At 40.2% G+C, this 15,689-nt stretch overlaps 3 protein-coding genes across 4 annotated transcripts in view; 2 read left to right on the top strand and 1 right to left on the bottom strand.

Annotated features, from left to right (window-relative positions):
• Positions 1 to 256: 256 nt before the first annotated feature.
• On the top strand, positions 257 to 5,905 carry gpaa1 (glycosylphosphatidylinositol anchor attachment 1). Its single transcript, XM_084731831.1, has 12 exons — positions 257 to 374; positions 517 to 696; positions 1,039 to 1,150; positions 1,278 to 1,425; positions 1,517 to 1,618; positions 1,773 to 1,969; positions 2,117 to 2,313; positions 2,616 to 2,769; positions 2,905 to 2,976; positions 3,082 to 3,281; positions 4,773 to 4,943; positions 5,039 to 5,905. Exons 1-12 carry the CDS (start codon positions 301 to 303, stop codon positions 5,280 to 5,282), a joined length of 1,851 nt encoding a protein of 616 aa, XP_084587957.1. The 5' UTR covers positions 257 to 300; the 3' UTR covers positions 5,283 to 5,905.
• Positions 5,906 to 6,407: 502 nt separating this feature from the next.
• sharpin (SHANK-associated RH domain interacting protein) overlaps positions 6,408 to 15,689 on the bottom strand; it is a 13,448-nt gene continuing 4,166 nt past the window's right edge. The window contains exons 2-9 of one of the 2 annotated variants that reach the window (XM_084731828.1): positions 12,732 to 12,906; positions 10,975 to 11,079; positions 10,727 to 10,868; positions 10,540 to 10,630; positions 8,950 to 9,235; positions 7,994 to 8,097; positions 7,284 to 7,382; positions 6,408 to 7,191 (exon numbers count right to left, since the gene is read on the bottom strand). In XM_084731828.1, coding sequence (XP_084587954.1) covers positions 7,141 to 7,191; positions 7,284 to 7,382; positions 7,994 to 8,097; positions 8,950 to 9,235; positions 10,540 to 10,630; positions 10,727 to 10,868; positions 10,975 to 11,079; positions 12,732 to 12,906 — 1,053 coding nt within the window. In that variant the 3' untranslated portion in view covers positions 6,408 to 7,140. Of the gene's footprint in view, positions 7,192 to 7,283; positions 7,386 to 7,993; positions 8,098 to 8,949; positions 9,236 to 10,539; positions 10,631 to 10,726; positions 10,869 to 10,974; positions 11,080 to 12,731; positions 12,907 to 15,689 lie in introns of both variants that reach the window. The other variant, XM_084731827.1, reaches the window with a different exon arrangement.
• LOC146317727 (alanine aminotransferase 2) overlaps positions 12,773 to 15,689 on the top strand; it is a 15,704-nt gene continuing 12,787 nt past the window's right edge. Inside the window, exon 1 of the mRNA XM_084731825.1 lies at positions 12,773 to 12,913. The gene's annotated coding sequence lies outside the window, so the exon portion shown is untranslated. The remainder of the gene's footprint in view (positions 12,914 to 15,689) is intronic.

Raw genomic sequence — 15,689 nt, 5'->3', positions numbered from 1 at the left:
GCTAGCAAAGTTAGCTAGCGGCAAGCTAACCGCAGCTGTCAATAAATGCTATGACAATGGGTGGCAGAAAACGATTCCTCAACTGAATGGAAACCTATGTAATCACCTGCATATGGACACTGCAGCCGTCAAGATAAAACTCATGATATTCAGTTTGTGGTTGTCTGTGTTGGTAATAACTGACCTGCAATCACGTATTTCAACTGTATAGTTGATAGATTCAATTACAGTGTGTTTGACCGTGTGCTGCCTTCAGGGTCCAGTGTATCCAGGCTTTGTTACGTTGCCCCGGACAACAAAATGGGACTGCTGTCCGACCCAAACAGAAGACGGGCTTTGATCAGCCTGTTAACCCGCCTCAATGCCCCAATTTGGTGAGTTTTAGTCATGTCAAGATTACTGTGCCTGATTTTTCAAATGCACTAGTGACCTCGTTAAAAACCTCTTTATCTCAACACCATTTATGTGCACCTGTGCTTTAACTACTGTCATTTTTATTCCATCCCTCCGTCTTAGTGTGGTCTGCTACATGGCGGGTTTCGCCTGGTTCATGGGGTTGGCATTTGAGCCGTTCACTCTGCGGACATACATGTCAGAGAATGCCATGGGGTCCACCATGGTGGAGGAGCGCTTTCCAGCAGGGGAGAGGGCGCTGGCCACGGGCAGAGAGTTTTCAGCTCATAAGAAGAAAGCAGGGTAAGAATCTACAAAGCTACAAAGAAAAAAGACCATCATTGGTTTGCAAGAGCATTGAGAGTCTGCACTGATCAACACTAGTTATTCAGTCTGAGCTGTCGCACTATTTTACGCACAATTAATGTTGAAGTTTTTGAGCAGGTTTACTACAGATGTCTAAGTAAAAAACACTTAATTAAGACTAGAATCAACCAAAGTTATTTGTTAAATGTAAGGTGCTAAGTCTTTTCACAGTTGACAGGATTTTCCCTGTGTCTTTTTCAACCTTTTCAACAAAATCTCAAGTCCAATAATATTTGCTCTTATCCCACCAATCTAATGTGACTAGTTGTTTCTCTGCAGTGGGATGCCAGTGGATTGGCTGGTGAAGACCATGCAGGCTCGAGGGTTGGAGGTGTTTACCCAGACGTTCTCTCGCACACTGCCCTTCCCTGATGAAAACAAAGAGAGATATGTAAGCTTGTGATTGAATACTTTTAAAATGAATGTTTTACGGATACTTTTTTCATAGGTTTTTTCATAGAATTTCTATGCATATTCCATGGCTCCTCCTCCTCTTATTCCATCCTCCCTCCTCTCAGAGGGTGAAAGGCACAAATGTTTATGGGATCCTCCGGGCCCCCAGAGCGCCACGGACTGAAGCCCTGGTGCTGAGTGCCCCCTGCACCCCAGGCGACAACAACAACCAGGCAGTGGGGCTGCTGCTCGGCTTGGCACAGTACTTCAGAAGTGAGTACACAACCCAGAGCCCTCTCTTCCACTATTTGAATGACAGTGAAGTAGCATTTGTTGAGTTAATGACTACTGTGTTCCTCAACAGATCAGATTTATTGGGCCAAGGACATCATCTTCCTCGTCAATGAGCATGATCTGATTGGTATGCAGGCCTGGTTGGAGGGCTACCACCACACCAACACTACAGGTATTCACCAGAATTCACTCAGTTACAAAACACATCAACGACTATCCCTGATGGTATTAGTGGTATAGCCAATGCCATTCATGCAGAACTCATTAAAAAAAACCAACAAGACTGCATTCCTCAGCTGACTCTTCGTCTGTAATGGTGCATGTAGGTATGGACTGGTCCCCACTTCAAGGCCGTGGGGGTTCAATCCAGGCTGCTCTGTCCCTTGAGCTTAGCAGTGATGTCATCACCAGCATGGACCTAGTACTGGAGGGCCTCAATGGCCAGCTCCCCAACCTGGATCTAGCCAACCTCTTCTATGCCTTTTGTCAGAAGATCGGAGTCCTCTGCACCATCCAGGGCAAGGTTAGGGCTCATGATGAGTCGTGGCAGAAATGTAACACCTGTTCACTTCCACCGTATGTGTAGTGAGCTGAATGACTAGATAACCAGAGGCTGTCCTGGTGTAGGATGATTTTGAATCTTGCTTTTTCTCTGTGGATGTTTTTACAGCTGCAGAGGAACGACTGGGACAGCGTGTCAGGCTACAGCCATTCAGTCCAGACGATGATGCTGATGGTGATGAAGCAGGCCAGTGGGCGGCCTTGGGGGGATCATGGCCTTTTCCTGCGATACCACATTGAGGCTGCAACCATCAAGGGCATCAACAGTTTCCGTCAGTACAAGACTGACGCAACCACTATTGGCAGGTCAGAGCAGGCGTAAACTGACTTTTGTTTTTAAAAGGGAAGTTCTGATCATTTGATTTAGGGTTGTATGAGGTACTTATGGACAGTCTGTTTTTCCAGTTGGGGCATGTCGATCACTATCAACTGTAGCTAATACACAAACTATCTCTAATATATAAAGTAGCTCATGCAACCCAACTTCAAATAATCCAAACAATCCAATCCAAACAGTTCGTATGTGCTGTTGATCTCATCCTCTTGAACTGACACTTAATAACTGGTTTTGTTGTTTTTTATCATTTGTCTTCATGAAAATCTTTTAGGCTCCTGGAAGGAATGTATCGTAAGCTGAATAACCTCCTAGAGCGTCTCCACCAGTCCTACTTTTTCTACCTCATGCCATCCCTCTCTCACTTTGTCTCCATTGGTTACTACATGCCAGCCTTTGGCCTCCTCGCTGTCATCTTGCTACTACGTGTATCCTTTCACAATTATCTTTAAGTTTGATTTAATCTAAAAATATAACAGAGAAAAGTAAATTAATGTTTGCAGACATGTTAACAGTTATCGATACATACTTGATTGCCTGATTCGCCCTTGACTAAACTACAGGCCTTAGATCTGTGGGTTCAACTTGCAACTCCTCCACCCAGGACAGAAGATGGAGTTGTTGACACTGAGCAGGTTAGACGACAAATGAGACAGAAATTAAACAATTAACTTGAGTAAATTGAACATTTTCTGTGTCAATTAAATCACCACTTTAATCTTTAATCTGCTTCCTCTCAGATGTCATCCAGTCCAGGCGTGCTGTCCGTGTTGACTCCTCTGGTGATCAGCCATCTGACTGGAGTCGCTCTGTACAAGCTGCCAGTCCACTTTCAGGAGATGGCTCTGGAACACTTTCCCGTGTCTGAGACCGAGGCCGTGGTCCTGACAGCCATCGCTGTTTACACAGCTGGCCTGGCACTGCCTCATAACACACAAAGGTAGATACTCTCATTTTTTACATATGTATTTTTTTTCTTTTTTCATGACTTTTAATATCGCATTTTAATGGTCTTAAAAACAGCAGCACACGTTGAGCGAAACATAATTCTGACCTGCCTCTCTTAGCTGAATGTAATGTACAGAACCCCTTATTTCTTCCATATCGTCCGCATTTATTATGGCTTTTTCTCAGAAGTGTTCATCCAGACTTTAAAATTAAAGGTCCAGTGTGTAAGATGTACAGGGATTTATTGGCAGAATATGGTAGAAATATAACCTAATATTCATACGTATATTTACATTAATGTATAATCATCTGAAAATAAGAATTGTTGTGGTTTCTTTACCTCAGAATAAGCCATTTAAGTCAGGCACAGGTCCTCTTCCATGGAATAGCACAGAACAGACAAACCAAACACTGGCTTGATAAGTTGATAAATCTGTCGATCATTCAAAAGAAAATTTTTATAATTAATTAATTGTTTCAGTCATTTTTCCAGCAAAAATGTCAACCATTTGCTGGTTCCAGCCTCTTAAATGTAAGGGAATTCTCTTTTTCTCTGTCATTTATGATAATAAATGAAGAGTCTTTGTGTTTTAGACTGTTGGACAAAAGAAGCAATTTGGATACGTCACTTTGAGCTCTGAGCTCACTTTTTTAATTTCTTTTTTTTTTTTGCTGCACTACTCTAGATTCGGCCTTTCATGTTTTTAGTATGTTTTGTGGCCACTATAGATTCTGTGACATGCAGTTTTTGCGATCTGTTAACTCACTGCTAGATGCCACTTAATCCTACACACTGGTCCTTTTAATTATTAATACATCAATTATACCAACATTGAGGTTACACAATGAATCTGAAGAAAAACTGCTTTTGTGAACATCAGGGAACGAATTAAAAGCATAAAAGTTTCCACACTGTACGATGGTTGAGCACTCAAGCACACACACATAAGTAGGATTTTTAGCCTTGAATCTGTGTGACCTCATTGTTGATATTCACACATTTTATTCAGACAAACATGAAATTCTTTTTCTTAGTTTTCTAAAGGGTGATGAACAACCACAGGCTTATTTCTAAGCTTATTTTATGTTATTCCTGAACGTGACACAAGCTCAAATCCTTATTGACCCTTATTGAGAAAAGTCTGCACACATTTATTTTGGGCCTCTTTTTTTTATGTTTTTAAAAGGCAACATTTCAATCTGCAGAAAGACCTTTCTCGGGCCTGAAACCTGTCTATAAAAGACAATTTAAAAAATATATTTGGATCCTAACAGTGTGTAGACTTTTCTCCTTTGTAGCATTTTTTTTGTCTTGCATTTTAACGTTTCTGCCTGGATCACTTGGTCCCTCTTCTAACCAGCTGAAAATGACAACAACGTGCACAGCAGTGAGCAAGACCAGGAAGAACAAAACTTGCTGAGATGGTAGGAAAGAGTGTTGTGATGCAGGAGAGTGAGCTGTTTGTCCTGCTGTTTGTTGTAGGCTCCTGTCAGGCGAGGGGACGGAGCAGGGCTGGAGGGTGCTGAAGCTGGTCGCTGTGCTGTACCTGGCTGTGCTGCTGGGCTGCACGGCCCTCATCAACTTCTCCCTGGGCTTCATCCTGGCTCTCACCCTGGTGCCTGTGGCCGCATTCGTCACACCTCACGTACCAAAGTAATACACCCGCACACACTCTTTGAACATTGTAGCTCTGTATCTGGTAGGCAAATGGAAGTAAAACATAATTTTTTTTCTTCCTCTCCTCTCAGGGTTCTATCAGCCTTCATCCTGGTCATCCTCAGCCCGGCGTGCACGCTCCTCTTTTCTGTCTTTTTCTTCCAAGAACTGCAGGAGGTGCCTGTCAGCTTCCAGGATGGTTGGTTGCTCTACCTGTCGGTCATCTCGCAGGGCATCCTCGACCACTTCCTGTACGGCTCTCTGGTTTACCCGCTCATAGCCCTGCTGGTGTATCCCTGCTGGCTGCTTTTCTGGAACATCCTCTTCTGGAAGTAAACGCCAGTCACATACTGTAGGACTACTGAAGAAAATCCTCTGAGGGGTTCTCAGGTTGGTCTTCACTGTGGGGAATGTGAATGACAGTTAAATCCACTGGAAAGTCTGGAAAAGAAGATTAATATTTATAGTGGCTTGGAAAGAATGCAGTAACTCCCTTTTTCTGGACATTTTGTTGATTCAAGATCAACTTCAAGTATTTCACTCTTAAAACATCAGGTTTTCTTGATAAACTAAGCAGAATGGACTATTTTATACTGTACATCACACAAATAATTACGTGGAAGAGGGGTTAATCTTTTCAACTGTAAATGTCATGGTTGCTTTTAAAAGAATTTAAGGATTTCTTTGTGATTTTCTTTGTTTGCGGTACATGAAGAAAATTACTGCACTGTTTTTTTAAGCTCTTTTGTTTAAGCAGGATGGTGATGGAGGAAACAACTATTGAAATGGAAGAAACAACCATTTCGGTCAGTAGGCTGCTCTCTTTAATATGTCTGTACATCTGCATCTATTGAACAAGCCATCGCTTCATCCAGTATTTTTATACTTGTTTTGATAAGGTTCTTTGAAATGTTTATTTCATATTTATAAATACCAAATTAAAAGACTGAAAAAGTTAAGCTCTCATGTTTTGAATCTGAAAATAATTCAGGTTAAGATTAGCTTGTTTTTTCACTGAAAACAGTGTCTTCAGAAAACACAGTTTGTGGGAAAACTCAAGTGTCACAGTTAAGAAAGGCTGGGTTTAGTTGCATTAAATCGCATTCTCTGTATTTTCACACAAGTTTACATTTTGGACCACCTAAAATGTACTTTGCTAACCAAATCTGGGGGCTTTGTGGCCTGTTGGTCCAGTGCCTAAAAATATAAGCGTCTCTCCCTTGGTTTTACAGATGCAATGAATTTACTTTCCTCCTCAAACACTCCATATTTAAGTTTCACAGACGTAATTATAATGCAGGCTTTCTACTAAATAAATGAAATCTCCATGCAAAATCCAATCTTGTGCTAGACTGACAAGTAAACAGAATTTCTGGCGTATTATCCGTGAAGTAGCCCTTTAAACTGCGCATATAAATACGATTTGTCCATCGAGGAGAGTAAATCACTAGATAAACAGGATTTGTTTAGTTCCGTTATGTTTATTCAGCTAATGCATGTTTTTACAGTATTATGTACTGAAAACAAATCATTCCATTGCTGTCACAGCTCAGAGGAAATTGAGTAAAATTAGGTCAACTGCTGAAATGTACAATTACTCAATGCATCTTGTTAAAAATAATACACTTAATACAATGTTATAAAAAAATAAAAGCACTTGACAACCCTGTAAACACACCGTCTCGTCTTCTCAGCCATGGCTAAGTTCCAACATGATTTTGGCACCAGCAAAAGACACATTAACGAACAGAACAGGGCATTGCACAAGGCTTCGCCTCTCCTCTCATTTCACAGTCGGCAGAAACTGAAAGTCCCCTCGTCTCCAGCTGCAAAGAACATGCATCATGTCTCTCTCACCTAAAATAAATATTAGGCCGTCTGTGTTGTTTGCACACACCCTGGAAAATAAATAACAAAGAGGTCAGGCCAAATTTCGATGGATGTCATGGTCATGTCCATACAAACGGTCAAAGCCGACGCTCTCTGTCTGCAGTTCATCGTCTGAGCCTCGGCCTGAGCCGCTCTGTGTCATGCTACAGTGCTTCAAACGTCTTCAGCAGCCGGACAGCTGTCAGAGGACTCTCAGTGCACTTGACAGTCTTTGTGTGAGTATTCTGTCAACATGTAAGTGGTGTGTGTGTGCATGTGTGTGTGAGTGAGTGAAACATGGCGACCAGACAGCGATGATGGGCAGTCAGCTGCTGCTCAGACCAGACTCTCCTCGATCCTCTCGCCTTCCTCTCTCCTGTGTGAGACAGAGAAAAGTAGACTGTCACTGATGGAAAATGTTAGAAAGAATTGTATGAAAGTGGTACCTGTCAGATATTTAGGCTGTACCTGCTGGATGTGTGTGTCAGGTCGGGCTGTTGCACAGATTTCGCAGCCTGGACGTGACGGCTTGTTGATGAAAGTGCATAAAGGACAAGCCCATTCTGTCTGCTGAGAGAAAAAGAGTTCACACAGAACAAAGGAATCATTTGGCTAATTATACAACAGCATTTTAAACTTTTACCTTACAATTTATGCATAAGACCGATTTTATGCATCCTTGACACCTAATGAATGTTCCCTCCATTTGGAGAGGAAGCACCTACAATATTTACATCAGTGTTTGTCTGCTTGGTAGCATTCCTTTTCCTTCCCTTTACTGGAGCTTTGCTACATTTCTTGGCATGTTGCTGACTATAATGGAAATATTGTGAGCCCATCAACAGGACTGCGATCACAAACACACTCTGCTCTATTGTGCTACTAGAGGTCATAAACTCCACAGGGGAACCTTTAAGCTGTTTCAGTACATAATGAAATTACAGATATTGTAAAATCATCAATTACAGAAATATGTTGATTTGCATAACACATGTTGGTACAGTCTGTAAATCATTAAAATTATTTTCCTTGCCCTCCAGTGCTCAGTTGTATATAAAAAGTAATCAGTAAGCGCAGCCCTATGTAGGAGCAAAAGTTAAATTCCTTCTAAGACCAAGACTTAAACTTTACTCTCATTGTGTCTTCTGTTTTACCTGTAGTATCGACTGCTAACATACCTGTGTTTTACTGGCTTTGTTGGTGTGATCATTCAGCTGCAGATGCTCAATGTCGAGGACATCTTTGATGTCACCCGATCTGTCGCTTCCTCCACTCGTGCTCCCTGAAGTTGAGAAAAACAACAAAAAACAAATTTATAGAGCTGTGTGCCTTCTCTGGTTAGAATGTTTGAACTGAACTGATTAAATAATAAAAGAATTAGAAAATATTTGGACATGTTTTGTCTGGTGTTTCTGTTGTACTTCAGTGCACCGAATTTGAAATCAAACAATGACTCTAAAGATTAAAGTTTTATTCAAATGTGTTATGCAGGAAGCAGGGTACAGCATCAACTTTCTTGCCCACCAGCCAAATGGTAAATGAATGTTTGAATTTTTTTTTCTTAGCTGGTGAGTGACGCTAATCTACAAGACTTGTATATTCTACCAGAAATTAGCTGATGCCAATTCTGTGCATATTTTCCACACCTCACAATTTATGAACCACTGACAAAACTTGTAGTTTGGTTCACTGTAGAGGTACAGCTCTTATACACCGGCCACTGAGTCTGATTCTCCTTGTAATCCGATGCATTCATAAGTTCCCAGGCGAAGTTACAGCGAGTCCTATGTTAGGCAGTTAAAAAGATGCAGGAGATTTTTAAATTATTATTTACTTATAATTTTAAGTAATATTTTGTGATTATGGCGGTGGAAACACTACCGATTTTGGCTACAGGGGCCTCCAAAATTAAACAATCTTATTAAAAGTTTGGATGCTGTTCTTATACTTATATCCACTCTGGACATGTTCTGCTGGGCCTCACATCTCGCTTGTTTGTCAGCTTGCTTTTGGGGGTATATTCAAGGTCACTGTCCTTAAAATATACCATTAAAGCTAGACGGCAGCACTTTAACCTCATATTTCTAGGTTTAACATCAGTCAGTTGCAGAACAGGTACATTTGTTGAACTCACCCTGGTTGTTGTTGGGTAGCCTCGAGGGCAGCGTGCTGTAACCCCTCCAGTCTTGGGAGGTGGGGCCGTTTCCTGGTGGGAGAGGTGGGGCGAGGAGGGCGCTCTCCAGGTCCTGCTGGAACAGCTGGCGGGTGATGCGGGCTTGCCGGGCAGAGATCAGGTAAAGATAAGCTGTATCGCCGTCCTTCTGCACCCCGTAGGAGGCCAGTGACCTCGGCTCGGTGCACAAACACTGACCGATCACCCAGCGCTGCACTCGAGGATGGAAACCATATTCAAGAAACACCTGAAGAATGAGAGCGGTGAGAGTTAGCAAATAAAAACCGACAAACCCTAATTCCAAAGAGGTGGCATGTCGTGTAAAACAAAATAAAAATAGAATGCAATGATTTGCAAAAACTTTTTGACTCGTGTTCAACTGTAAACAGTACAAAGACAAGCTATTTAATGTTCAAACTGAGTCCAGGGTCTCTGATATTGTATTTTGAGCTTGATAATACACCACACATTTTCAGTGGGAGACAGGTCTAATACCTTGACTCTTTTACTACAAAGCCACGTTGTTGTAGCACATGCAGAATGTGTCTTGTTATTGTCTTCTTGAAATAAGCAGGGACATCTCTGAAAAAGATGTTAGTACCTTTTAGCATCAATGGGGCCTTCACAGATGAGACAGCTGCCCACTGATTCCATGGGCACTAACACACCCCAGTACCATCACAGATTCTGGCTTTTGAAGTTAAGGCTGGAAACAATGGTACTTTTCCTCTTTAGCCCAGGCAGCGTGACATCCATGATTTCCAAAAATCAACCTGGAATGTGGACTCATCAGACCACAGCACACTTTTCTAATTTGCATCAGTCCATCTGAGAGGAGCTTGGGACCAGACAAAGTGGCGATTGTTGATGTTGTTGACATGTGGCCTCGGTAGTGTCTTAACTTGCACTTGCAGGTGCAGCGACAAACTGTGTTTACTGACATCTGTTTTCCAAAGTGTTCCTGAGCCCATGTAAAATCCTTTATACAGTTATGTGGATTTTTAATGCAGTGCCACTTGAGAGGTCAAAGGTCACAGGTGTTCAGTTTTGGTTTTCGGCCTTGTCCCTTACATGCAGAGATTTCTTTGGATTGTCTCAGTCTTTTAATAACACTATGGTTTGTAGATGGTGAAATCCCTAAATTCCTGGTGGTTTTGTGTTTAGAAATATTGTTCTTCAACTGTTTTTTTAAAGTGGTGACCCTCGCCACATCCTTGCTTGTGAACGACAGAGCCTTTCGAGGACGCCCCTTTAATGTCCAATCATGGTACTGCTCCAAACAGGTGTTTTTTTGAACATTCAACAACTTTCACAGTCTTTTGTTGCCCTGTCTCAACTTTTTGGAACATGCTGCAAGTATAAAATCGAGCATGAGTGTATATTTACAAAAAAACAATAAAGTTTATCGGTTTGAGCATTAAACATCTTGTCTTTGTACTGTATTCAAATGAATACAAGTTAAAAAAGGGTTTGCAGATAATTACATTCTGTTTTACAGTATCTCAACTTTTTTTTGGCATTTAATTATTGTTTAATTGATATTTTTCTGACCTGTTGCTTGAGCGCAGCCACAGTCATATAAGGAAATACTTTCACTGTGACGCAGCAGGATGATGAAACGTCCTCCACCACCACAGATAAACTGCAAAACAAACATGGCACCATGAGTTGCGAAAACCTGGAAGTCGAATCAGTCACAGCAACCCTGAACAAACCCTCAGCACTTTTCATTCCTCACCTGATCTCTCCGTCTGCGTAGTTCTTTTCAGATAGCTGAATCGTCAGCGCTGCTTTTTGCCGAGCCAGAGCGGATGCGTGCTGCGAAGCGGCTTGCGTGTCACCAGCTTCAATCGCCCTGGCGAGCTCCAAGCATAGCTCCTCTGAAAACAAAGGAGGTGGCAATCAAAAGTGACATTTTTAGAGCGCGTTTCAAGTAAGAAGAAAGGGAAAACACACGAGGGTAAACAACAGAGAAAAGAAACCCACCGGTGAGCGGCAGCGAGGCTGAGCTCCACTGCTCCATAGCTGCTGCTGCTGCTGTTGCTGTGTTGGTGTGTCTGCCATCTGATTCACATGTGTTAATATTTGCAACTGTCAGAGGAGAAACAAGAACCTGTGTCACAAAAGTGCTTCAAACACGTGGTTGTCAACACGTGCCAAAAGCAACTGATATCAGTATGTATTCTGGTTGTACTTAGCTGATAAAGAAAACAGTTTTCATTTCTCAGTTGTATTCAGGTCAAAGACAGACATTTCCTTATGCGTTAATGACTTTAGAGACTTTACACTTAAACTAATAATTCCTTAATAAATATCCAAGAATCTACTTTGAAAGATTCTTTTAGCAATTGTATCTGACCAAAGGAGACTTTACAGCCACTCACTAGCTCTTTTTTCTCCTTTTTAGCTCCTGATTTTAGAGCACCCACAGTTTATTTTCTACTTTGAAAGTCTGAAGGACTTTATTTTACATCTGAGGTTGCCAACTTGTCCATCCAGTTTTTACTGTGATGGAAGGAAAAAGTCTTATCTTAAAGTCTCATTTATTTCCTTCTTCGCCTGGGGCCACAGATGACATGTTGTGTGTGTGTGTTTTTTTTTTTTGCTTTTTTCTCCTATTAGGATAGTCAGTAGTGCAGGGTTAATACAGCTTATTAAGAATAAAATTCAAGCACTTTCAAAGTACCTTCACCAAAGACGCCTTTATCATCACATCAAAGTTGTCACTGGACATTGCAATTGCAAATTCCTTTATACCCACAGCAACCGATGTATATTGTCACTTTGTTTATTTTACCAGCTGTTTTGATTAAGATTATTTAATGCTCACTAGTTTCAAGTGTAAGAGATAAACAGGGGACTTGTCTAGCTGACAACAGGATTGTTTCATTTCAAAAGATCATTTAAAGATTTATTGTTCATTACTAAATTTGTAGATAAAACACCATGATGAAAATCAAGCATTTTTCAAGGATTATATTCAAATTCAACTTTATTTCTAATCTTGAAAACACAATGGTTAGAATTAGTCATTTCAAGACTTTGCACAAACCCTTTTAATAACTCTTTTTAGTCTTTTAGCTCTTGGTTTTTGTCCACATCAGCCCTGGTTCATCAACAGTACATGTCATTTTACTTTAAAAACTGGCCACGACTGTGCATTTACAAAAAAATTATTTAATAGACAGTGATGAATAGCCTAAAGAGCTTCACGTAAAATACACCTGATTTCTTTATTTGTCCTGCAATTTGTCCTTACATTTTTTTCTTTACTTGCAGGTGAAAAGTGGTGACTTTTTAAACTTTTCACAGTTTTTTTTTTTTCACCAAGAGCCACAGATGGCATGCCGCGTTGCTTTTAGGGCCCAACCAGTACTGAATTTCTGGGGCCAGTGCTGATAATGATAATATGGAGTAAAAAAAAAATCTGATATTGATATGTTGGCTAATATTGCATTGATCTCTAAATGTGGTTATGAAACACTTGTGACAAAATATAAATACATTTGCATACATAAAATGCTGCTATAAAACTAAAATAAAAACAATCTGTATTATGTTGTCAAAGCCGTGGGCTCGTTTACAGCCTCCGGCCCTTTGCTGCATGTCATCTTCCCCACTGTCTCTCCCCACTTTCCTGTCCTCACTTCAGCTGTCCTACCAGTGAAAGGCTTAAAAAATAAAACCAAAGTCGTCATAAATAAAGCAGGTGCAGAAATAAAGAAAGTAGTTGTAAAACTGACCTCTGTGTGCCTCTCTTAGTGATGACATCACCACCGTGGCCCACTCCTCAGCTTCGCGGTCGCACCGGAAGTTGAAGCGGATGCAGTCATGAGGCGGAGCAGCAAGACGCATCTCATGGCAGCGAGGGGACTTGACCTCATACTGGACTGAGCGCAGGTCGAACTCTGCGATGAACTGAAGATAAAAAGCAAAAACAAGTTAGTCTCAAAACACACATCATCATTTCTGCAAGGCCATGACAGAAAGGAAGACAAATATAGTTCTTCTGTTTCCTTGTACAAAAATAAAAGAAAGAAAAAGTATCAATTAATCCAAAACCTATTAAATTCAAAAGAGAGTTGCGGTCTTAATAATTACTGATGTAACATTATTTTCTTGATTCACTGATTATTGTTTAGTGTCTGAAACGTAGGGCTTCATTCATAATGTTGACATTCAAAATCTAAATCAACATCCAAATGCTGCTCACCTTTTTTCCATATCTATTTATTGTGTTTATCCCTGGTATTTCTGCATGGTTGAAGATAAAAATTAGCCTACCCTCATATTATTAATATACTATTTGCAATTAATAATTATTTTCATTGTTGATTAATCAATTATTTATACAATGAATCGATTCTAAAATGTCAAAAATTGTGGTAAATGCTCATCACAGTTTCCCAGGGCTTTCCAAGTGACGTCTTCAAATTGCTTATTTTGTCCAACCAACGTTTCCAAACTCAAAGACTTTTCATTTACTGTTATAAATGACAAAGAACAACAGCAAATCCTCACATTTAAGAAGTTGGAATCAGTACATATTTCACATTTTTGCTTGAAGAATGACTGAAACAATTAATTGATTATCTAATTGTCTTTTGTTTGGCTAATTGTTGTTGTAATTGCAGCTCAAATTTGTAGCATTAGTTAAAGTTAAAATTTATTGAAAAAAGATCAAAGTAATCCTTTCCAAAATTCTCAACATGTTTTTACCTTGTGAATTATTCTGCTTCAATCCATATTTTCTTGACATTAAACCTTTCAAAAACAATATTTTCACTGAAGCCAAAAAACTGCTGTCCTACTTGCTGAAAACCGACTTGTATTATTTTTTAATCGTTCTGTATTTTTGAGTTCTTATAAATTCTCAAAGTTTTATATGATCTGCAATCTGAACGCTTGCTGCTGGATGCCACTAAATCTTACACACTGGTCCTTTAAGGCAACCTTGCCTATTTGCAAATAAAAAACATTTCTAACAATGTTGCCTTAATTGTTTATATCCATTAAATTTAGAATGAACATGGAAAAAAAATGTGGGTGCAAAATGCCATAAATTTTAAGAGTATTATAGTATGAGTAAAAGGAAATAATCCCCTTACAAATGTCAGAAAGCGAGTGAAGTTGTTATTCTGACAGATAAAGACTCAGAAATGGGTGTGTTTGGCAGCAGAGAGATTCATTTTACACACAGATAATCTGCCCTCTAACATTCACTGTGAGGATGGAGAGAATCATTAGGCCACTGAAGTCTGTTGTGGGGAGACAAAAGCAGCAGAGGGATTTGCCTCCTGCCAGAGACCGTGTGTATAAACTCTGATATGACTGTGTACGGAGAGTTTGCCAGCTCAGACAGACGAGCTAAAAGAGTCCGGGATCAAAGGAGAGCCATGCAAATCAAGAGGCATCTCAACCATCAGGGGGAAATCTGTCTGACATGAGGTTCTACCGAGATGAAAAGCCAACTCCGAACCCGTCAGATTTTTGGAAGACGGCACGTAGTGAGCTTGACAAACAAAGGACAGACTTGAGAGTAAAGTTAGGATGAAGTGAGACGGGCAAAGTTCAATGTGAGGTCAACCTCAGGCGTGACCAAGCATGTGTGTCTACAGTTGGGACTCGTGTGGTCGATGACAGTAATCACCCATAATACTGAAAGAGAGGAAAGAACTCTGAAACTTGAAATGAGTCCCAGAGAGTCAGAACTCTGCAGCACTGGAGCCACATTCATATATACTGTATAACTTGAAGAATGTAATTATCTAAAGGGGTGTTGGGGGTGGCGGGGTATGAATGTTATTCAGCTTCTGAAGGGGGGCACGTCAGAAAAAGTTTGAGAACCACTGAGTTAGAAAATAAAAGTAACTACACTGAAAATGGATAATTATCTCATACAAACGCACATCAAAAAACCTGAACAATACAATTTAAGATTATTTTCAGTATTGATATTCAGCCAAAACATTTTTTTAAATGAATTGATTAATCAAATAAAATGTCAGAAAATAATAAAAAGATGCCCACTATGATTCCTCAAAGACGACAGTGATTGTTTTATTCAACAAAGAGCCTCAAAATATCAAGTTTACAATAAGATATCACAAAGAAGAGCAGCACATCATCACATTTGGGAAGCTTTAACCAGCGAATATTAGGAAACTTTGCTGTAAAATTATGAAAAAATAAAGCAGATTCTCAAAATATTTGCGGATTAATTTTCTGTAAAACGATTAATCCTTTCCGCTTTTCGACTGAGAGTAAATTTGTCCTCTAAAGACCTTCAACAAGCACAGTATGCGCTCAAAAGGAGACTAATTGTAAGAAAAAACTGCAGCGAGGCGGTGAAGCCCAAGAATGTGATGAAACCTGCTTGCAACAGAGAAAACAGGGCAGGTAGAGCAGCAGAGAGAAGACTGGCAAAGCTGACAGCAAGGTGTGCTGAAGCTGTAAAGGAACAGATCCTTGGCTGCAAATAAAAAATAATAAAACGCTTCCATCATCCCAAAAATGTCCAGCAGTGACCAAGAAAAGACGCTCTCTCTGTCATGTCATTTACAAAAGAACAGATTAACAATTTGAAACCAATTCAATGCAGACACAATTTCCTGCTAATGTGGATTTATTTGTAAAAAATTAAAAATATTTAGGTTATTTAAATATTACAGATTGTACCCGACTCTGAATTTTGTCAGCCA

The sequence above is a fragment of the Lutjanus erythropterus genome, chromosome 12 (genome assembly GCF_056507025.1).
Source record: "Lutjanus erythropterus isolate fLutEry1 chromosome 12, fLutEry1.hap2, whole genome shotgun sequence".
NCBI classification, from domain to species: domain Eukaryota; kingdom Metazoa; phylum Chordata; class Actinopteri; order Lutjaniformes; family Lutjanidae; genus Lutjanus; species Lutjanus erythropterus.
The sequence above is the reverse complement of the archived record's forward strand: the minus strand, read 5'-3'. Positions and strand labels throughout refer to the sequence as shown.